Source organism: Arachis hypogaea, chromosome 12 (assembly GCF_003086295.3).
Source record: "Arachis hypogaea cultivar Tifrunner chromosome 12, arahy.Tifrunner.gnm2.J5K5, whole genome shotgun sequence".
Taxonomy (NCBI): domain Eukaryota; kingdom Viridiplantae; phylum Streptophyta; class Magnoliopsida; order Fabales; family Fabaceae; genus Arachis; species Arachis hypogaea.
In genome coordinates, this window is record NC_092047.1 from 22,671,890 (window position 1) to 22,695,061 (window position 23,172).

At 38.7% G+C, this 23,172-nt stretch overlaps 2 protein-coding genes across 2 annotated transcripts; both read right to left on the bottom strand.

The window, feature by feature from the left end:
• Positions 1-38: 38 nt before the first annotated feature.
• On the bottom strand, positions 39-9,719 carry LOC112727123 (probable inactive histone-lysine N-methyltransferase SUVR2). Its single transcript, XM_025776765.3, has 11 exons — positions 9,578-9,719; positions 9,315-9,438; positions 8,189-8,445; positions 8,016-8,069; positions 7,582-7,912; positions 5,695-6,875; positions 5,315-5,577; positions 2,590-2,656; positions 2,433-2,483; positions 2,014-2,110; positions 39-444 (listed from the first exon to the last, which is right to left on the bottom strand). Exons 3-11 carry the CDS (start codon positions 8,375-8,377, stop codon positions 401-403), a joined length of 2,277 nt encoding a protein of 758 aa, XP_025632550.1. The 5' UTR covers positions 8,378-8,445; positions 9,315-9,438; positions 9,578-9,719; the 3' UTR covers positions 39-400.
• A 2,902-nt stretch (positions 9,720-12,621) lies between these two features.
• On the bottom strand, positions 12,622-13,739 carry LOC112729829 (uncharacterized). The gene is made up of 2 exons (XM_025779974.1): positions 13,226-13,739; positions 12,622-13,112 (listed from the first exon to the last, which is right to left on the bottom strand). The coding sequence occupies exons 1-2, from the start codon at positions 13,737-13,739 to the stop codon at positions 12,622-12,624; spliced, it is 1,005 nt and encodes a 334-aa protein (XP_025635759.1).
• Positions 13,740-23,172: the final 9,433 nt, after the last annotated feature.

A 23,172-nucleotide genomic window follows, 5' to 3' on the forward strand; every position in this document is an offset into this window, starting at 1 on the left:
ATAGTCTTCAGAAATCTATGCAAAAAGCAACTAGTATATGACCATAAAAAGCAAAGACCACCATTTCATAGAAGTGCCATGATGTTATAACCTAAACAAATCCAGATAGTGTTTCCATGACAACTCAATCAAACTGGTCCATAAATGCCATTTGTTGGAGTTGACTCTCCAAAATGACCAATTTGATGTCACACTTCAACATTAAAAATCCATTTACATGTATATGTATCTACTTCTGGAGGACCAAACTAGTGACACATGAAATATCATAAAACTACACTTCCTTTTTGGTTTGGCGACTATTGCCAAATAGTTATCAAGAAAGCTGTACAAAAAGCTGCACCAGTATAGAAGGTTAGGTTTCATACAACTCATCGAGAGTTCACAAAAGGGTGGTTGTTCAAAGAGAACATCTTGCATTTGATGGTGAAGACCTCACAGACCCTGCATCATGAAGATAAAAAATTAATTGCTAATCTTGCAATTCACAATATCTAGAAACTGAAAAGAAAGCAAGACACATCAAATGTAAGATAACAATCAACAATCAATAGTGCAGCCATTAAGAGAGCTCCACTAGTACTCTACCGACAACTTGCATCAAACTCATTGACATATGTCTAGTTACACAACAACCAGTTTATGCCCATTTTAGGAAAAGGGTCTGCGTGAAGTCCTAAGAGGCTAAGATACTTCTAGCAAAAAAAATTCACCAACATGCAAGGAAAATTCATAGTCTTCCTTCAAATATCAAAGCACTTGTCAGTTGAACTTACGTACTCCTCTTTCAAGGTAGTAGCACAAATTATTAACTAATCACTGACTAACAGTTCACACATGTGGAAAGCTCTCAACATTTGCATCCCCAATTTTTCAGTGTGACCAATGTTTCTCAAGTACTTTGTTCAGAGAAATTAAATGAGTCCAGCACCAGCAATTAAACAAAGGAAAAGAAAATAAGAACTCCAAAGTATATTAATTCTATCCCCTAAAAAATGGAAACATTAACCCAGATGTATAAAAATGAGATATTTTATAAAGCTCTAAAAATTTAAATTACAAATTCCATTTTTGTAAATGACCTGAGTTTTCCTAACAAGTTAATGGTCAAAATGGTCCCCGAAAGATTACACGTCTATCAATTTGGTTCTCCAAAGATCAGATACCACAAATTAGTCCCTGAAACTACAAATTGATTCAACTTTGATTCGTTGTTGTATCTTACAGAGACCAATTCCAGGCGTCAGATCTTTCAAGGACTACATTGAAGCACATATCATCTTTCATAGACCATTTTGACTATTAATCCCTTTTTCTAACTATCAACCAGCAGAAGAATGAGTAGAAACATAGCATAAGGCTACAAGAGTAAGGATCAACCAAAAACTAGCATGCATGGCTTCAAATAACTTTTTTGAAGATCCATGACTTTCAACCAGTTATGATTTCATCTTAAATGATAGCATCAATTAAATTCATCGGATGATTGCATAAAAAAAATATAACCCCAGACCAAGGAAGAGGATGATTATGCCATGTGTCATCAATTATCTGATGGAAGGACCAATTTGAAGAGTCTAATCTTGAGGACCAAGTTGATGTACATGTGATTTTTCAAATACCATTGACTATTAACCCTTTTCCTAACTAATAACCAGCAATAGTTATTAGAACATACAGCATAAAGCATAATGCTACAAGAGTAGAGATCAGCTAAAACTAACATCCATGGCTTCAAATAACATTTTTAAAGCAGATCCACAATTTTTCAACTCCAGTTATGATTGCATATTAAATGATAGCACCATTAAGATTCATCGGATGATTGCATCAAAAAAATATAACTTCAAACTAGGGAAGGGGATGCAAGTGAATTTCATAGTCATCAATGTAATTGAAACTATAAATACAAAACGTAAAACATATAAGCAAGCAAGGTCACAGAATCAGAATCAACAATATCCAGAGAACAAATTTTTGCACAATGCTCACAAATAACATATTGAAACTTACTATTTGAACGCTTCATATTCCTACAGAATTTACTTCCACATTTGCACTGGAACGGCTTGATAGGATTATCATGGTCATCAAAGTCAATGCCATAGTCCTTCAAAAATACCATATTTGAGAAAAAAAATATATTCCTATTTCTTATATAATTAATTGAAAAAAATGAAGTGTGTAAAATAAACGTTTAACAATACTGAATGCTCTGCCAACCCAAAATTACATAGCATGTTTTCAATACGATAGTCATAACAAATAATAGAACGCTTCAACAATGAATATCAAATGATTTCAAACTTATTCATAGATACTTTTATTCCCTACTTTAGAAGAGATTTATGATTAATAAGTGCCATAAAAAATTGATGATGTTTATGCAACATGGGAGTTAGGACCATTCACCAAACACCAAAAGTACTCACCCAAGTGAGCTCTTCCTTTGCTGCTACTTTTCTGCAAGTGAACAAGGCAAACTGCACAAGTCGTCATATTAAACATGTGAGTAAGCAATTAGAGTTTGTCATGAAACAAAAGGTAATCAAACAGAAACTGGAACTTCAGGGGTTTCAGACTTCTCACATGATAGTAGTAATGCCCTGGGACTTCAATTTCAACAGGGATCTCAACCAAGTTAGAATCATAACACCTGGATGAATGACATAAAATCAATGCAGAATCTATTATATTCCCAGATTCTAAATATTATAAGTCAGATGCACTGCCTAGCCACTCTATTTCATGAAAGTTCCCAGGGGTGTGTGGTTTGTTTTTTCATTTTCTGTTTCGTTTTTAGTATTTTCTGGATTTTGTAAAAGAAAAGAAAAAAATAGTAAAAACAATAAAATTCTGTTTTCTGCTTCCACCTCCAGTTTTCTCTTTGTTCTTCACAAAATTATGAAAACAGAAAACACTGGAAATAGAAATATAAAATGAAAATAAAAAACAAATGCACAAAACTATATATAGCTTGCAGACGAAAGAATCAAACTTTGCTTATATGCATTTATTAATTTCTTGATCCCTATCCTTGGACAACTATTATTTATTATCCTGATCCTGCTTCAAGCTCTTGTATTTGGTACTTCTAACTAAACAGGACAAAACAATTTATTTCTCAATTATAACAATTACATAGAATCAAAAAATGTTTCCTCCTCTTATTAATTAGTGCATGTCCCATGAATTACTTCCAATTTAAAATATTGTTTATGTTCATATAAATACATATCAAATTCTATTACATTTTCAGTTCTAGCCCTACTGTCTACTTTTTGGTGGTCAACCAATTTTACCCTTATGATTTATACTCATCATCACCATCACCATCATCATCATCTTCACCACCACCACTACCACCACCACCATCATCATTGATCAATACTACCCCTCATCCCACCCCACAACCACCACCACTGCCACCCACAGCTGCCGCCACCACCACAACCACCGTGAGCCACCCCTCACCCACAACCACAACTCAGCCACTATTCTACTCTAACAACCAACCCCTCACTTCAACCTACGACCACCACCCCATATTCCAATCACATTATTATGAAACTACAATATGGCACTTCAGAAATGTTACTTGGAAGAGAGATTGAATTGAAGAGATGCAGATCTTATGTTGCTGTGTCATTAATTTTCCTTCAGCGAAGCAATCAATTAGTCGTTTTACTAATTGCCAATCAACCTCTATATCAAGCCCCTTAATTTGATGAGAATAATAATTTTAATTGAAATATCGAGGCAGTGGCTGTGGATGAAGTGAGAGGTGGGGGTTGGAGTGGGACAAGGGATAGTTTTGCTGATGATGATGATGGAGGAAAGGGTGGTGGTAGTGGGGATGGTGGTGAAGATGATGATGTGTATAACTATAATGAGTAAAATTGGAAAAGAAGATTTAACTAAAAGTTTATTGTTAAAAATAGAGAGTATGAACAAAATTAAAACTTATTTCAAACATGAGAGAAAAAATTGAATCAAATTAAACATTCACGGTATTTTTAAAACTTTTCGAAAACTTTAAGGATAAAAAATAGAGTTTAAATTTAGGGCAAGTTACCAAAATAAATTATTTGCACATAATCAATATTACTGAATTACAACTTTTAAATATGGCATACGGAAATGCAACTTTCACATATCTATGGAAACCGCGAGAGGGGATGAGCAGATTAGGGATTACACGTAAACCGCTACAGGGGTATAGCGGTTTACGTTGGAACACGGAAAAGAAGAAACCGCAGCAAACCCCCCCCCCCCAGCGGTTTCTTCACAAATGCCAAAACTGCATAAACCGCGAGAGAGGTATAGCGATTTATGCTTGCCTATAAATCCGCCAAACTCAGTCGCGGATTCTTCATTTCGACTGAGTACCAACCATTTTAGAGAGAGAAGTTGTTTGTTTAGAGAGAGAAAATTGTGGATTGAGAGGGAAGGAGGAAAAAGCTCTTTGACATAAACATCTAAATAAAAGTTGCTCGAATATCTTGTGTATAACAGTCAGAATATCTAAATCATCAACTAGTCATTGTAAAAGCCACAATAAAGTACATAAATGAAAATTTTTAAATACAACTTCCAAAACAGTGTCATAATATATAAATCTATTAGTACATACATCATTTATGCAGTTTTGGCATAAACCGCTGTACCCCTCTCACGATTGATGCAGTTTTGGCATTTGTGAAGAAACCGCTGGAGGGGTGCCGTGGTTTCTTCTTTTCTGTGTTCCAACGTAAACCGCTATACCTCTCTAGTGGTTTACGTGTAATCCCTAATCCGCCCAACCCCTCTCGCGGTTTCCATAGATATGTGAAAGTTGCATTTCCGTATGCAATGTTTAAAAGTTGTAATTCAGTAATATTGGTTTGCAAATAATTTATTTTGGTAACTTGCCCTTAAATTTATGCGTTTAGACGAGTTTTTTTAGTAATGGGTTTGAAAATTAATTATTTTTTATGATGCAACAATACACGATTTGGTTGTCTGTGTAAAACTCTTTCACATGGACCATGCATTAAAATTAAACTATAAAAAATATATTTTCCTGAAATTCAAATTATTAGTTGTTGAAAATTGTAGAGACAACTTACATCTATACTGGATAAGGGTAAAGGGAATATTTTTGCTTCAAACAATGCAAGTTGCAACTGAACTTAGAATTTTAGAATTTGAATATAGAGAAATCAGAATTTTGCTTAGTTTTGCAGCGAAAGATTCCCTCAGTAAATTACTTGATTGGTTCTCCTATACTTGAACCTTAGGATGCCAAATCTGAAAGAGAGGAGAAATTCAATACCTGTGATTGATAAACCTAGCAGCATTACCAAAGGAAGCAGCATCCAAGCTTAGAGCTTCTTCATCCTTCACAAATCTTGAACCCCAATCTGCATCCAGTAGAACCGGGTATGTATATTCCCCAGTTACAGCATGTTTCATGTTCCTCTCATGCAACTCTTTAATAGTTAATATCTCTCCAACAAATTCGCACACAAATGCACCTTTTGGCAGCTCTTCTAAAGTACGAAGACCCCATCCTTTTCCTTCCGGAGTGAAAAATACCTAAGTCACAAGTCATCATTATTGATAATATTTGGATATTCTATTATCTATTTCCGTCAACTCGACATTGAAGAAAATATATTTGAATACCGGTGAAAATTTTAATTAAACACAAACCTGCAGATTGCAAGTTATTCCACGCTGAACAATCCGATTGCCACACTGTTTCCCACAGCCACATTTGCTCCAACATTCTTTAATAAATTTCCTCTTCAAGTGTCCTTTACATGGTTCTAAACAATCATCATTCTTAGATCTTTCAATTGGGCAGTCTTTGCAAAAGACGTAATATCGTTTAGGGTTACGGCTGATGGCAATGCACCCTTCCAAAAAGCCTTCCTTCAATAGGCCTCGTGCATTATATGCAAATTCCCCTCCATTTTTGTTTGCACAAGCACAGGGTGTAGGTGATGAGACACAATTTCCCACACAAGATGAGCAACAGTCCTCATCCCCAATACGAGATAGCAAAATGTTCACAGAAGCATTTTGGAACACAAGGTTTTGGGGTATGTAGTGAAAAGGAGGCAGGAAATCCTTAGTAACTTCATTGACCCATGAAATTTGAACACTTTCCTCTGCTTTTGTGAGGTCATTAACATCGTGAATCGACCGTATATCATCAGCTGTAAGTTCATGCTGTGGAACAACCACTAAACTGCGTGAATTTGAGGAAGTAGGATCCTCCAACTCCATTCCATCATCATTTTCTGACAAATGATGTATAGCATCCCTGGAAACCAGTACAGCATCAACCTGACCAGTGTGGTTGGCAAGAGAAAAGGGATTTCGGGGAGATGGCAAGGTGGCAGAAGACTCAACATGAATTGTTCCACTTGGTGGAAGAGAAAGCACATCCAAATCCTTATTTCTTGTGACACTCAGTGTGCCATGTGTCTCAGATTCCTTTAACATATCGTCCCTTGATCTTATGAGAGCTCCTTCCTGGGAACCATCTGAATAGATTTTGAATTCCAGGACACAGTCACATATATCTTTCAACAGTTTCGGAACAGAAAAATTCGGGTCAGTGATTTTATATGAATGCAGACATTTATCCTCCATCATTTTTAGAATTTGATCTTGACTAGGCATATGAAAATCTGGTCCCCCAACAGCTGAGCTGCAGCTCAGAGAAATTTTTACCTCTCCCTTAGTAGACGAGGCTATCTCTATACTAGATGTAGCTCTTTCATTTGAGTCTCCAGCTGTGCATTGTGATGATGCCATATTGACATGACCATTTTGCTTTCCAGCTGCATTTTTGTTCATTGATGAGCCCCCAACACTTGATAGCTCTTCAAAAATAGAATAAATAAAAGAACCATCAAACAATTTCTTTACAAGAATGAATATGATCTGGCAACACAATAACTAAGAGGGGGAAAAAGTTAGAAGACACAACTACTAATCACATCAGATCAGAAGTTATGCAGCCAACTAAGATCAACTTAGGAATACAACACTTTCCAGAAAACATAGGTTTACATATTGCATGCTGGTATTGGGCTCACAGTGCCTGAATTCCATTGGTTTACATCTGACATTATCAAAGTATGCAAGCATCACAACTAAAATACTGCCATAGCAGGGTAAAGAAATATTTGGCTCAGCTAAAGTAAAATATGTTTACAACCAAACCAAGATTTGTGTAATGGATTCTTTCTTCCTTTCAGGTAGCAAGAGCATTGAAGTTTCTTGACGTATTTTCCTAAGTAAACATTCCAATCTAATCCTAAGTATTACCAAGAAAATATAAGGTACTTATTAATAAATTGATTAAGTTCAACAAAATTTAACTAAATGAAACGTTGCCACTAAGATGACACGTCAAGGCAGCTAAAACAGAAAGTAAATTAGTAAGCAGCATGGAAGAAAGTTGTCATCTAGGAAAGGTCGGTTGAATACCAGGAGGAATCACTGCAATGGGAACATTATAATCAGGCAATTCATCAATAGGCTCACCCGTGGGTAAGAACATTTCATGATTATGAGGCAGCAAACCTGGTTTGGCTGTTGGATCTTTAGAAGGGACTGATTGGGATGCTCTTTCGGATTCAGATATCAATCTCCTTCTTCTGGGATTAAGATCGGGTGACACGGGTTGTTTTCCCTTGCCAACAATAACATCTTGCGTTGGAGCTGGGTGCACTTCAGTTCTCAAATTTCCACCAGATGTGTCAGATTGTTTTGATGGGGAGGTGGCAAGTGTGGGGGAACAGCTAGCTGTAGGATGCAAAGACTGACTCTCTTGGCCTCTTAGACGCACTCTCTTCAAAGGGCGGGCTGACTCCAAATTCATCTCAGCTTCTTCTTCGTTCTCCATCTCTTCTTCCTAGTTGTTTGAAAATACAAAACAACATTTCAGCCGCCACACATAAAATTAACAAAGTAATGCAGACTAACCCAGATAACATAGAATAATGAGAGTCATGTACGTTAACTTTCTTCTTTTTCTTTTTCTGTTCTGGAACCCTTTTCTGGTCTGGGACCTGTTCAATAATATTCAGCAATGGAAGGAAGTATAAGACCAACAATGTGGAGGGAAAAAAAAACCCATTACAAATAAATAAATTTAAAAAGAAAAAGGCAGATAAAGTGGGAAGTTCACCTGATTTTCGTCATCAGGCTCAAATATGGCATCTGCCAGAGCTCTATAATTCTCTTCTTCAATAAGTGCCCAATTTTTATCATACAATTTAAGGAGCTTCTTTAGTACTGGTTTCACTTGTGATTCAGAAATCCCAAGACCTGCCATAGCACGATAGGCCGCTTTCACATTTGCATTCGGTGGTGCCATTTATGATCAACCAACAGCCACTTTTACCACAGACCCCAGATGTAAACACCCCCAAATTTCAAAGATTTCTGAGATGTGAAATACCACATATAATTTATGAGTAATTAAGCCAGAAATCAAAAGCAAAAGTAAAGAAAAATGCAAAATCAATAACAGGAAGGGTAAAGAGCATAAACCCAAAATCCAGACAATAATAGAGACAGAAAAATAAATAAAATAACAAGAAAACTTTGTATTTTGACTAGTAGATACAAAACTCAAAAACTCTTTCCATCAATCGAGCAATACTTAATGAAACAAGTTACACAAAACTGTCAAACACATTGAGTGGAAGAACCAGTAAATGCACTGAAATCTCTTTTGGATATGCCACAACGGAGAGCTTTCAAGCAAGAGCTAAGGTAAATTTTTTTGATTTGTCAATTTGGATTTGCAACAAGTTGATACACTGAATTTGGACTACAGGGAAATTTCATGAAAATTTATCATTTTTAGTTTGGTCAAAGATCATTTATAACTCTATTATTCATTTCATTGAAAACAAAATAAAATCTTACTAAATTGAAATAGCATTCTTAACCAACAACAACCTCATCCCAGAGAATCTTCCAAAACAAAAGCTTGAACAAAAGTTATTTTGAAAAAACGGGATTTCTAGAGACGGTACAGTTCACACATCTGTTCAAAACCAAATCTACAATTAGCTACAAAGCAATGAAAGTGAGAATCTAACAGATAACACCAACATGCAATGCAGAATTTGCACACATTGATTAGACATTAATCTTACACCAACTCATATTAGGGCATTTAGCACCAAAATGAAAATAAAAAAACCTGGGAATGACCCAAACCAACAAAAAAAAATTCCATTTAAAACAAAAAGATACAAGTTTTACCAAAAAATAAATAAATAGAAGTTAGAAGAATCAAATACCTAAAAGGATCGAAGTGAGAGTATTTCAAGAAAGAGTAACAGCAATGTACTGTGACAGGTTCAGAAGCAGAACGGCATGCGTCGAATACGAAAGCAAAACGCCGCTTCAAATATGAAACTGAAACTGAAAAAAGAAGTGACGAAATCAGAAAAAAAAAACGTCATCAGCTTGAAAACAAAACGACACCGAAAACGAACAAAACGAATAACAAAATTAGAGTGATAGTGAACAGAAGCGTTTGCTGAGTATCGAGAATATTTACCTGCATTTTTGGATGATCATCATTCTTTTCAAAAAGAAAATCTTTTGATTTTCGGAGTGGAGTGTGGAGAGGAGAGTGAAGAGTTGGAGAAATGTATATACTGTGTACTGTGTAGGGCAGAAGACGAAAAAGTTGACCTCCCGTTTTTTAAAATTAAAATAAGAATTTAATTTTAATACAGTTAGAAGTATAAAACTGTTTTATACGTATATTTAATTATAAAATATTATATTAATAAAAATAATTATTTTTTACATTTTTTTACTAAAGATAAGAAATTTGAATCACGATTTAAGTATGGAGAGATTATGTTATTTAAGTTATAACTTATTGGCTTAAATAATTTTTTTATCAAAGATAGAGAAACTCTCACGGTAATCTCTTAGATGAGTATGGGAGACTATGTCATTTGAGCTATAATTATCTTTTACATTTACCATATGAATGATCATCAAAGAGAATGATTGTAATTGTACAACTATATAAAATATCAAAAATATTATTTGTACACCAAAATCAGCCACTAATATATTTGTATATAAATACATATGTGGTTTAATTTATTTTCAATGTGTATTTGTATTTTAACATGTATTTTATACTGGTGGCTAACTTTGATAGCTAATTTTAATGTACATGTAGCATTACTCATAAAATATTTTATACTACAAAAAAATTAAACTCTTAAAATAATATTACATATTCAAATTTTTTTATTTGCCAAATCTAATTAAATTGGTTGAACATAACAAAAATAAGTTATAATTAAGGGTTAAGTATGATTTTGGTCTCTAAATTAAGGGTAAAAAATTTTTCGTCCTCGACATTTTTTTTGCTACAAAATGATCCCGAAAGTTTAACGTAATTTTAAAATCGTCCTTTTTACTAAATTTTTAATTTTTATTCCGAAAATATCCCTAATTAAAAAAATAAAAATAAAAAGAAAAAAATGATGGGAAAGGAGAGGGGAAGCGCCGCTGCTCCTCGTCGCCATCGCCGCCGCTGCCGCTCCTCGTCATTCGGTCACACTAACGGGAGAGGGGAGGGGTTTCAGATCTCACTCGTACTAATGGCCAGAGAGGAGAGAGCAGAGGGATAGAGGAAGAGAAGCAGAGAGGGAGAGAAGAGAGGAACGGAGGCGCTGAGGAAGACCGCGTCCAACCATGCCCTGCCGTCGTCCTCATCGCGAACCGCTGCCGCTGGAGTGAGGTCATGTCAACGCCAGCAGATCCGCGAGGTTGGACGGTCGTCGATGCTCCTTGCCGGATGCCAGCAGATTGGTGTTTCAATGTTGTTGCTTTTGCTTTCTGTTTTTGCTTTTTGCTTCTACTTCTGCTTCTTTTTTGTTTTTGTTGTTGCTGTTATTGATTCACCTTTGTTGATTCACCATTTACTATTGTTGTTGTTGTTGATTCTGTTTTCTGCTTCTACTTTTGTTTATCCTTCTGCCTCTGTATCTGCCTTTGTTTTTTGGTTGATTTTGGAGAAGAATGAAAAAGGGTATTTTCGTCCGAAAGACAATTTTAAAATTAAGTTAAACCTTCAAGACCATTTTATAGCAAAAGAAAAAGGTTGGAGACGAAAAAAATTTTTAACCCCTACCTTAAGGACCAAAATCATACTTAACCCTATAATTAACATTATTCTAAATTTAATTATTTAACTTAGTTTCACTTAGTACATAAAGAAATTTGAATTTGTAACGTTACTTTTTAAATTATTATTTACTAATTTATATTTAAACCCTCGCATATCCTAGTCACAAAAAAAAAAAAAAAAAAAACCTCGCATATCCTGAAAAGTTGAATTAATTTTGTAATGTAATGAAGCTATAGCACTGTTTTACTCCTCTTGAGAAAAAGAAATAAACTTGTTTGAGATAATATATTAGTTAAATGGTTTATTTTTCTTAAATATTCTTCTAATTAGTTTCTTTTTAATATTAAAAACATTCATTCTATAATTTTTTTTTTAATTTAATTTGATATATTGTAAATATAAAATAATTTTATATGAGTATCTAATTTTATAATATTACATTATTAAAAATAAATTTTGATTATATAAAATATTTTACACATTCATTCAATTTTATTATTTTTTTGAATAATCATTCATACAATTAATATAAAAATAATTATTTATACTAACATAACAATACGTAATTAGATCTATAAATAAAACTCGTTTACATAAAATTTTTATATTAAAATAAATTTATCACTAATCAAAATACTTACAAACGAACAAATAATTAACTATTGCATAAATATTATTTAATTATGTGTGAAATAAGATGAATTTAATTTTATGCACTATCCAATTTATATTATTATTTAAATAAAAATAATTATTTTTTATCTTTATGATGTAAATGATTATTTGAATGGAATGTGTAAAATATTTTAACTAATAATTTTTTATAAAACAAAATAAAAATTCATTAACTAATGTCTCGGCAAACTACGTGATGATTACTTCAGTTTGCTTAATAATTCAGTGAAATACATATTGAAGATGTAATTCGCCTAATGATTTGGTAAATAGCATGGAGTCCATCTAATTATAAAAGGCGTTCCTCCCTTTGACATTTTCACTTTCACTTCTCTCTCAAAATCACCTTTAACCTTCTTTCTCAATTCCCTCTCAATTCACTAGGAGGAACCGTACAGGGTGTAGAGCAAACGCTCAATCTCCCTCGACTCATGATGGGTCGGAGGGTCAAGGCGAAAGCATCACAGCAAATAACTCATTAATCGTCTTTCTCCCCAAGATGACATTGTAAGCTGTGGAGTCTCTTAGGACTACAAACTTTGTCATTACCGACCTCCTCCTTTCTCCTTCGTCGATACAGACCAGGAGGGTGACTATCCCGTCGGACTTTACAAAGTTGTTTCCTAGACCAACGACCCTGTGCTGATGGGTTTTTAGGTCGGTCTCCAGGAGTCCTCAGGCGTCGAACACGTTCCTGAACATGATGTTGGAGTCAGCTCCAGTGTCCACGAGAATCCGCTTGACCAGGCCCATTCCGATTCTTGCCGTGATCACCATAGGGGGATTTTTCGGTATGTCATGAAATCATTGGTCTTCTGGCCCAAACGATATTCTTGGAGGTTCCCTGGACGAGGGCCTATAGCTCCCCGAGGATACGGCCAAGACTCTGGCGTCCTTTTTGGTAGCAGACCTTGATCTGGGACGTTTCTCTCGACCATGACGTTAACCACAGTAAGGGAGTTGTCTGCGTCTTCACTAGGTCCTTGTCTCGGCATCACGGCCTGGCCACGATCTTCCTTGGAACGTTTGCGCTCCCTTCGCCTGGGATCCCTTATGAACTGGGAAATCTCGGTCATCTTGCCCCTGCAGATGGCTTGTTTCAAGGCATCCTTTAGATCAAAATAATCCTGGGTTTTGTGGCCAAAACCTTTATGGTGGTCACAGTACAAGCTCTTGTTCCCACCTGTCCTGTCTTTCAGTTGTCGGGGCTTTGACAAGATCCCCTTATCAGCGATCTGCTGGTAGACTTCCACGATTGGGGCTGTAAGGGGGAATAGTTTGTGAACTTCCCAACTCGGGGGAAAGGCTTGAAAGGTTTAGCCGATCCTCCGTCCTTGGAGGGTTCTTTCGACCTTTCTCCGTGCCCGGGTTGACGAGGGGTAGGGTTGGCCGGCTGTCGCTTATTAGCCTCTACCACCTGGGTAACCTCCTCATCGTTAATGTACTCTATCGCTATGTTCTGGATATCTTGCATTGTCCACACGGGCTTGGTAGTGAGGTGCTTTCTAAAATCTTCATTTAACAAACCGTTCGTCAGGCATAGGCTGGTCACTAAGTCGGTCAAGCCATCAATTTCTAGGCACTCGTCGTTGAATCTGTCGAGGAACTTCCTAGTCGGCTCCCTAGCACTTTGGGTGACCCTTAAAAGGTTAATAACGTGTTTGGCTTTGGCAATGCGTGTGGTGAACTGTGCTAAAAAGCTGCGCGTTATGTTTGAGAAGGTCGTAATGAACCCTTGCGGGAGCGTATTGAACCACCGGATTACCGGTCCTGCCAAAGTCACAGGGAAAGCACGACATTTCACCGCGTCGCCAACACCCTCGAAGTTCATCCTGGTCTCAAAGGCCGTCAGGTGTTCCTGAAGGTCTTGGGTTCCATCATATCTCATGTCCGTTGGTTTGTCGAAGTGTTTCGGCAGTGGTTGTCGAATGTAGTCTTTGTCAAAAAAGACAATGAGAAATGGAGGATGTGTGTCAATTATTCGGACCTCAACAAAGCGTGTCCCAAAGACTCCTTTCCTCTCCTAAACATCGATGCCCTGGTAGATGCGGTAGCAGGATTTCAGTTCCTGAGCTTCATGGATGCGTACTCTGGATATAACCAGATACCGATGCACCGACCTGACGAGGAAAAAATGGCGTTCATAACGCCAGGGGATACTTACTGCTACAGGATGATACCGTTCGGACTGAAGAACGCAGGAGCGACCTACCAGAGGCTAATGAACAAAGTGTTTAGCGATCTCATCGGGAGGTCAGTTGAAGTCTACGTCGATGACATCTTGGTGAAAACCAACCAACCAGAAGACCTGGTCGGCAACCTAGAGACTGTCTTCACGTCTCTCCGTAAGCATATATTGAGACTCAACCCACTCAAATGCGCCTTTGCCATGGAGGCTGAGAAGTTTCTCGGCTTCATGATAACCCAGAGGGGGGTTGAGGCCAACCCAGACAAGTGCGAAGCCATTTTGCGAATGATAAGCCCAGAATGTGTTAAAGACGTGCAGAGATTGGCCGAAAGGCTCACGGCCCTATCCCGTTTCCTCAGTGCGTCGGCGGCCAGAGCTCTCCCCTTCTTCAATCTCATGAGAAAAGGGATAGCCTTCGAATGGACCCCAGCCTGCGAAGAAGCCTTTGACCATTTCAAGAAGATACTTTTGACCCCACCAGTCTTGGACAAGCCCAAAAACGGTGAGATGCTGTTCCTATACTTGGCGGTGACGGACAAGGCCTTGGCGGCCATCCTAGTCCGAAAAGAGGACAAAGCCCAACAGCCGGTTTATTTCATTAGCAAAGCCCTACAAGGTGCATAGCTAAGGTACACCAAGCTGGAAAAGCTGGCTTACGCACTTCTGACTTTGTCTCGAAGGCTGAGGTAGTACTTCCAGGAGCACTGGATCACCGTTAGAACTGACCAAGAAATCCGCCAAGTTCTGCAGAAGCCCGATTTGACGAGATGGATGATGACATGGGTAGTCGAGCTATCCCAGTATGATCTGTAGTATGAGCCTAGGCATGCAATCAAGGCTTAGGCAATGGCAAATTTTCTAGTAGAGGTGACTAGGGATCCCACGAGAACTCAGGCACACGGTGGAAGCTCCATGTCGATGGAGCCTCCAACCAAGCGTTTGGGGGAGCAGGGATAATCCTTGAAAGTTCAACTGGGGTGGTTTACGAACAGTCTATCAAGTTTGACTTCCTGGTCTCAAATAATCAGGCAGAGTACGAGGCCTTGATAGGAGGCCTACTCTTGGCAAAAGAAGTCGGGGCAACATGGGTTAAGGTAAATAGTAATTCTCAAATCATCACTTCCCAAATCAACGGGACCTACCAGGCTAAAGATTCCTTGTTACAGAAGTATTTGGAAAGGGTTAAAAGTCTGAGTGAGGACTTTGATGAGGTCGTGGTGCAGAATGTCCCAAGAGAAAGTAATGCACAGGCCGACCTCCTATCAAAGCTGGCGAGCACGAAGCTAGGATCAGGAAATTGGTCTTTGATTCAAGGGCTGATAAAGGAGCCTACGGTGACCCTGTTCGTGACCTAAGCATTGAACACTCCCTCATGGATCGACCCAATTCTCAGCTTCTTGGAAGGCGGTAAGCTCCTCGAGGACGAAAAGGTGGCAAAGACGATAAGAAGGGAAGCGGCCAATTACGTGATGATACAAGGCCAGTTGTTCAAGCGAGGGCTGAACCAGTCCTTGCTAAAATTCCTACGCCTCGACCAAACGGACTACGTCCTGAGCGAAGTCCACAAGGGATGTTGTGGCCACCACATTGGGGGAAAGGCCCCGGGCAGGAAGCTCGTTAGGGCTGGTTACTATTGGTCCTCGATGATGTCGGATGCCCAAGAATTTGTGAAGAGATGCAAGAAATGCCAAGAAAATGCCAACTTCTACAGGACCCCAGCAGCGGAGTTAAGCTTACTAATGGCCCCCCGACCTTTCTGTCTGTGGGGAGTTGACCTACTGGGGCCCTTTCCGGTAGGCCCTGGACAGGTAAAATACCTGATCGTGGCCATTGACTACTACACTAAGTGGATCAAGGCGGAGCCACTGGCTAGTATATCATCGGCAAACTGCCAAAAGTTCATGCGGAGACAAGTAATCTCCAGGTTCGGGATCCCAGAAACCGTGATATCGGATAACATAACGTAATTTGTCGATAAGAAGTTTGGTGAGTTCCTTTCTGGCCTGGGGGATAAAGTAGAGGTTCTCGTCAGTAGAGCACCCACAGTCAAACGGTCAGGTAGAAGCAGCAAACAAAGTCATCCTTCAAGGCCCCAGGAAGTGACTTGACCAGAAGAAAGGGGCATAGGCAAACGAACTCGCTTCGGTCTTGTGGTCCTACAGGACGACCCTACAATCCTCCACTGGGGAGATGCCTTTTTGGCTCACCTATGGAGTCGATGCGGTGATCCCTATGGATGTAGGGAGCCGAGCCCACGGCTGCTCCTTAGTGGAGTGGAGGAAGCGGTAGAGAATGACCTTATCGATGAAACTAGGGAGATGGCTCATTTATCAGAAACAGCGCTGAAATAGAGAGTGGCCCTAAGGTACAATGCCAGGGTACCAAAGAGGAATTTTGAACAAAACGACTTGGTTTTATGATACAACGATGCAGGACTTCCGACCCCTGGAGAGGAGAAACTAGCAGCCAATTGGGAAGGCTCGTACAGAATAAGAGAGGTAGTCAGCAATAGAGCTTACAAGTTAGAACGACTGGACAGGAGAGAGGTGCCTAGGACATGGAATGCGGCAAACCTGAGGAGGTTCTACTCGTAAAGGCCAGTACAGGACCTGACGACCAGCCATGTTCCCGATCTAGTAACATGTGTTTCTGTTCCTCTATTTTGTTTAAGTGTTTACTTGTCTCATCTCACTTGAGTTGTTACCCATTCCATTTTGTTAAAGCTTTTAATTGTCCTCTTATTCATTCCCGGCATGCTACTCCTAACGTGTGTTCAATTCTGTTAATGTTTTACTTTCTATTTTCTACTCAATTACCAACATCACAGCACCTCGGGATTGATCACCCCGGGAGCTATCGAAATTGTAACCATTATTCAACGGCTATTAAAATAAATGCCACGCAATATGAACAGTTAAAAAGCCCTAAAGTCGGCCTGACAATAATCAACCAACCACAAAAACAGTAAACAGTTTAATCTTAAACTACCACATGCCTGGAAAGTACAATCTTACCATCCTTGATGATCTTGAAGGCACCAATGGTGGAGACATCGAAGTCGGGAACAAGCAGCTTTATCTGGGCCTTGATCACCTCTTCAGTGCCACTTATGGCATTCCGAGCATTCTTCACAGTCTCCTTGTTCTTTTTTTTTCAAATTGGCAATCTCAGCCTTAGCAGCATCTGCCGACGTGACGGCGTCGGCGAGTTTCCTCTCTAGGTCTTCTACTAGGCTCCGAGCAGCGCTAAGATGGCTCTCCAAGGTAAGCTCCCGCTCAATGAGCCGAGCAACAGTCTCGTCGGAGACCTTTACCTTCTCCTCAAATATAGCCAATTAGGTCTTCACCGACTCCACCTCCTCCTTTAACTTGTCCACAGAACGGAAAGCTGCTTAGAGCTTGCCTTCCAGAGTTTGCGCACCCGCTAGGACGGGCTCCGCCTTTCTCGCTATTGCGGCAGCACAGAGCAGGGTGCGGTACACCCACTAAGCTTGAGAAGCGAGGTCCCCACTATGGAAGAAATCCTCGGTACCCGACAGGAGCTGAGCGTGAATGAAGGTCATAGCATCGAAGTTCCTCTCCATCACAGTGAGAACCCCTTCCGGGCTGGAAGCCGATTTTCTCTTTTTAGGGTTATCAAGGATGGTGACCTCGAGACCCGACTCCTCCTCCAAAACCTCGTTCGATGGATCACACCAGCGCTTGTGCCGGCGATCTCCCCTTGAGGAGGCTGTGATTGAACCTCTAGAGTTGGAGAAGTCGGAGCATCGGCTGTAGGAATGACAGAGTTGTCATCACTATTCCCAGGGAGGAACTGGGCCATCAAGTTCTCAAGACCAACTTGCTCGGCAGCCATGGACACTGAAACAAAGAAACAAACAAGTTAACCAAGTAAGCAAGTCGAACGAAAAAGACACAAAGTGACGCCTACCTGACAACCTACCTATATAGATCCTACCCATCTCACGATCACCAATTAAGAGGTGAGGGTTGACATTATTTTTTCCAAAGATAGCCAACAACATGTCAGCTGTATTTTTATTTTGCTGGTTTAATCCCCTGTAAGTAACTTTTATCAAGTGATTAGCCCCGGCACCAAAGCTCCAGTAGGTCGGGATCCATCGCTCTCCCTCTAAGGTAAGCCAGAAGGGGTGCCGACCTTCGGCGGGCTAATGCGTGAGCATCTTTCCGATCTTTTCCTAGTAAATTTGTATTTAATTTGTTGAGTTTAATTAAGAATTAATTATCTTTTAGCCACTATGGATGCTACTTTGAGTCTTGTGCAATTCTATTTATTATAGGTAACATTTGGTTGGATTTGATGGAGCTTCTGCAGAAAAAGAGAAGAAGGCTATATAGGGCAGAAATGCTTAGAGGATGGAGAGAAAGCTTGCACAAATGGAATTAGCACAAGAATTAAAGGAGATGACAGCGAGGAGCGACGCATGCGCGTACCTGACGCGTGCGCGTGTAATATCTGAAAACACTTAACACACATATCAAGGCATCTAATGGTAATAAGAGAGGATTAATAATAAGCAAATATAAGATCAAAGAAGCATGTTTTCAATCAAAGCACATAATTAGGAAGGCAAAAGTAAAACCATGCAAATAATATGAATAAGTGGGTAAAGAGTTGATGAAATCCACTCAATTGAGCATAAGATAAACCATAAAATAGTGGTTTATCAGCGTGATTTGGAGCTTTCCAGGGCGACGTGTTCACGTACCTGACGCGTACGCGTGACATGCGAAGAAGACCATCGATGCGTACGCGTGACTGACGCGTACGCGTGACAAACGCGAAGTGCAGAAAATGCTGATTAATTAATTCTGATTTAAAACTTTATTTTTATTTTAAAATAGAAAAAAGATATTATTTAGTTTTAGAAGATAGATTTTAAATTAATTAGGATTATATATAAAAGGGGAAAGAAACTTCCCTTCGGAGAAGGGGATTCCATTCCACCTCTACAAAAATACATTTATCAGAATCTTTATTTTCTTTGCCATGAGCAACTAAACCTCCACTGTTAAGGTTAGGAGCTCTGTCTATTGTATGGATTGATTCTATTATTTTTCTATTTTAATTCATGTTTTGATTTATATTTCAAGAATTATTTTCGTTCTTTATCTTATGAATTTGGGTGGAACGGAAGTATGACCCTCTTTCTAATTGAGTTCTTGTATAACTTGGAAAAGCTCTTTACTTGAACAACAGCTTGAAAACAATTTCTCATAAACTTCTAATTATCTGGATTTAACGGGATACGTGACATATAATCCTTTTATATTTGGGTAATTAGAGTTTCTGTGGCACATAAACTAGAATTAAACTTCACCCCCTAATTGGAATTAATTGACCAAGGAATTGGCGGTTGATGAATTTTAGAGGAGACTATAAAGGTCTAAGGAATTAGGGTCTAGTCACATATAGTTTGTTATGAATTAAATTTTGCATGATTAAAATAGTTAGTAAGAAAAGTCAATCCGGAAAATAGATAACTCTGAAGCCTTAACTGCTTCTCCATATTTTATTCCCAACTTATTTATTCGCCTATCTTTAATTTAATGCTTTTGAACTCTCAAACACTATTTTTTGCTTGCCTAACTAAGTAAATTAATCAACCATCGTTGCTTAGTCCATCAATCCTCGTGGGATCGACCCTCACTCACCTGAGGTATTACTTGGTACAACCCGGTACACTTGCTGGTTAGTTTGTGGTTGTAAATTCCGCACCAAATTTTTGGCGCCATTGCCGGGGATTGATAATGATTAACAACTATTAGTTGTTTGATTGCTTAGATTAGGCGTTTTAATTTTAATTTTATTTAAATGTTTCTTTATTATTCTCGAAAAAAAATAAATAGCACTAATATTTTTTCTTAATTTCTGAAATTAAGTTTGGTGTCACCTAGTTAATTTTATTTTAATTTTCTTGTTTATTTTCCCTGTTAATTTCGAAATTTTCTGTCTAATTTCAGTTATCATTTTCAAAATTTATTTATTTATTTTGTTTAGTACTTTTAATTATTATTTTACACAGGTTACCTCATTGGGAGTTCTCTGCACTCTGACGTAGAGAATCACATCTTTTCTTGTTTTCTGTCTATTTATGCGCAAGAACAGAGACAAGGAATCTCTTTTAGACTTTGATCCAGAACCTGAAAGGACTTGTAGGCGACGTTTACAACAAGCAAAACTTTGCAAGGCTGCAGAATCCACTATGGATCACAATAATGCTGTTAATGCCAATGTGGCAAATCCGAATGGAAATGAAGAACAAAGGAGAGTGCTTCGCTCTTACTCTGCTCCCACTGCAGATCTTTATGGAAAAAACATTGTGGTGCCTCCTATAGCTGCGAACAACTTTGAGTTGAAGCCACAATTAGTCACCCTGGTGCTACAAAACTGCCAGTATCATAGTCTTCCCCACGAAGACCCAAATCAATTTATTTCTAATTTTCTGCAGATTTGTGATAATGTGAAGACAAATGGAGTGAACCCAGAGGTGTACAAACTCATGCTCTTCCCGTTTGCTCTGAGGGATGGAGCAAATATGGCTAGATTCCCAACCCAAGGAGAGTTTGGATACTTGGGACAAGGTTGTTACTGAGTTTCTTACTAAATTTTTCCCACCAAAGAAGCTGACTAAGCTTAGGGTGGAGGTTCAGACCTTCAGGGGGTGTTCAAAACCGATCTGGACCGAACTAAACCGGTCAACCGAACCGAAAAAACCAAAAACCGAATAAACCAAAAACCAAAAAAACTGAAAAAAATATATTTTGTGGTTCGGTTCGATTTTCGGTTCTGACTAGGAAAACCCTAATCGAACCGAACCGAACCAGTGGTATAAAGAAACCCTAAAATACCAACCCCACTCCCCCACCCCCAAACGGCCAAACCCCAATTCCCTTGCCTTGAGCGCGAGTCCTGAGCCCTAACCCCACGCCTCCCACCCCTAATCGAAAACTCTCAGTCTCAACTCTCAACCTCTCACAGTCGCGCTCTGCCGTTCTCCTCTTAGAGTCGCGCTCTCCTCGGTCGCGCTCTCCTCTCTCGGCGGTGAACCCACGTTCCTCCCAGTCTGCCACCACGTTCTTCGTGGACAGAGCACCACGAAGCCCCAGCCACAGCCTGAACGACCCTCGCACACAATAGTAGCAGCCTAGCAAAGCGCGACCCTTATCCCTCGCACCTAGCGCTAGAAGTAGCAGAGCGCGACCCTCATCCCTCTCACCCAGCGCCACCAATCACCGATTCAAGTCTCCCACCCACTGATTCAACACAGCACCCAGCCACCCACCAGTCACCGATTCAAGTTAGGTATGGAGCCTGAGCCACCGAGTCAGGTATTGTTTACTTTATTGCTAACTTGCTGACTTGTTGATTCATTGTTAATCTGGTTAAATTATACTCAGCATTAGTATTGTTTACTTTATTGCTGACTTGCTGACTTGTTGATTCATTGATAATTTGGTTAAATTATACTCAGCATTGGTATTTTTAACCCAATTTTGTTACTGACTTGCTGTTTGTTGATTCATTGTTTGCTGTTTGTTAGGAAATGTTCTGTTTGTTGAATTATTTTAATCATTGATGCTGACTTGGTATTGTTGCTGGTTATTGATTTATTTTGTTAGGTATTGTTGCTGGTTAAATTATTGTTGCTGGTTATTGATGCTGACTGGCTGATTTTGTTCTGTTTGTTGAATTGTTTGCTGACTTGGTATTATTGTTGGTTATTGATTTATTTTGCTAGGTATTGTTGCTGGATAAATTATTATTGCTTGTTATTGATGCTGACTTGCTGATTTTGTTCTGTTTGTTGAATTGTTTGCTGACTTGGTATTGTTGCTAGTTAATAATTTATTTTGTTAGGTATTGTTGCTGGTTAAATTATTGTTGCTAGTTATTGATGCTGACTGGCTAATTTTGTTCTGTTTGTTGAATTGTTTGCTGACTTGGTATTGTTGCTGGTTATTGATTTATTTTGCTAGGTATTGTTGCTGGATAAATTATTGTTGCTTGTTATTGATGCTAACTTGCTGATTTTGTTCTGTTTGTTGAATTATTTTCTGACTTGGTATTGTTGCTGGTTAAGTGGTTATTGATTCATTGCTAGTTATTGATTCGTTTATGCAGTTTGATGTCAGTTCAAGTGAAAATATGGGCGACACTGAATTGCCGCCAGTTCCTCTGCCGAATGAATCAACTAGCATCAAATCTCCAAGTGCATTGCCTGCTGTGCCAACTCCTCATAGAAACACAAGAAAGCTTACTAGTAGAGGCCGAGGGAAAGCTTTGTGAACTTTTAAACTTCTTTAATTGTATTTGAATTTCTTTTGTTGTTAAATTTTATTATACCAAGACTTTGTTAGCTATTGTGTATTTGTGTTGGTGGATTTCAATGTTATGACTTTGTGAAATAGTATGGTAGTATTATTTTTGAATTGATTAAAAAACTGAACAAACTGAACCAAACCAAACCGATTTTAATTGGTTTGGTTTGGTTCGGATGGCTTCGATAAAAAACCAAACCAAACCAAACCGCAGTTTAATTAGATGATCGGATCGGATGACTTTTCCCTTAAAACCGAACCAAATCGCACCGCAAACACCCATAGGCAGAGGAATAGTGAAACTCTTTATGAAGCTTGGGAGAGGTACAAGCTACTAATTAGGCAATGCCCTCCGGACATGTTCTCTAAATGGATCCAACTAGATATCTTTTATGAAGGCTTGGGTGAAATGTCCAAAATGTGCTTAGATAATTCTGCAGGTGGTTCATTGCACAAGAAGAAGACACCGGAGGAGACTATTGAGCTGATTGAATTGGTTGCTAGCAACCAATATTTATACTCATCTAACAGGAACCCTGTGAACTCTGAGACTCCTCAAAAGAAAGGTGTTATGGAAGTAGAAGCTCTTAATGCTATTCTTGCTCAGAACAAGCTTATGTCTCAGCAAATAAATCTACTTACTCAGCAGATGGGTGGAATGCAAGTCTCAGCTATCAACACCCAAAATCCACCTCAAGAGCTCTCTTATGACATGACAGGTAATTTTGTGCAAAATGATAATTATGATTATGCTCAATCATCTTCGAACAGGTCAATTACATGGGGAGCGG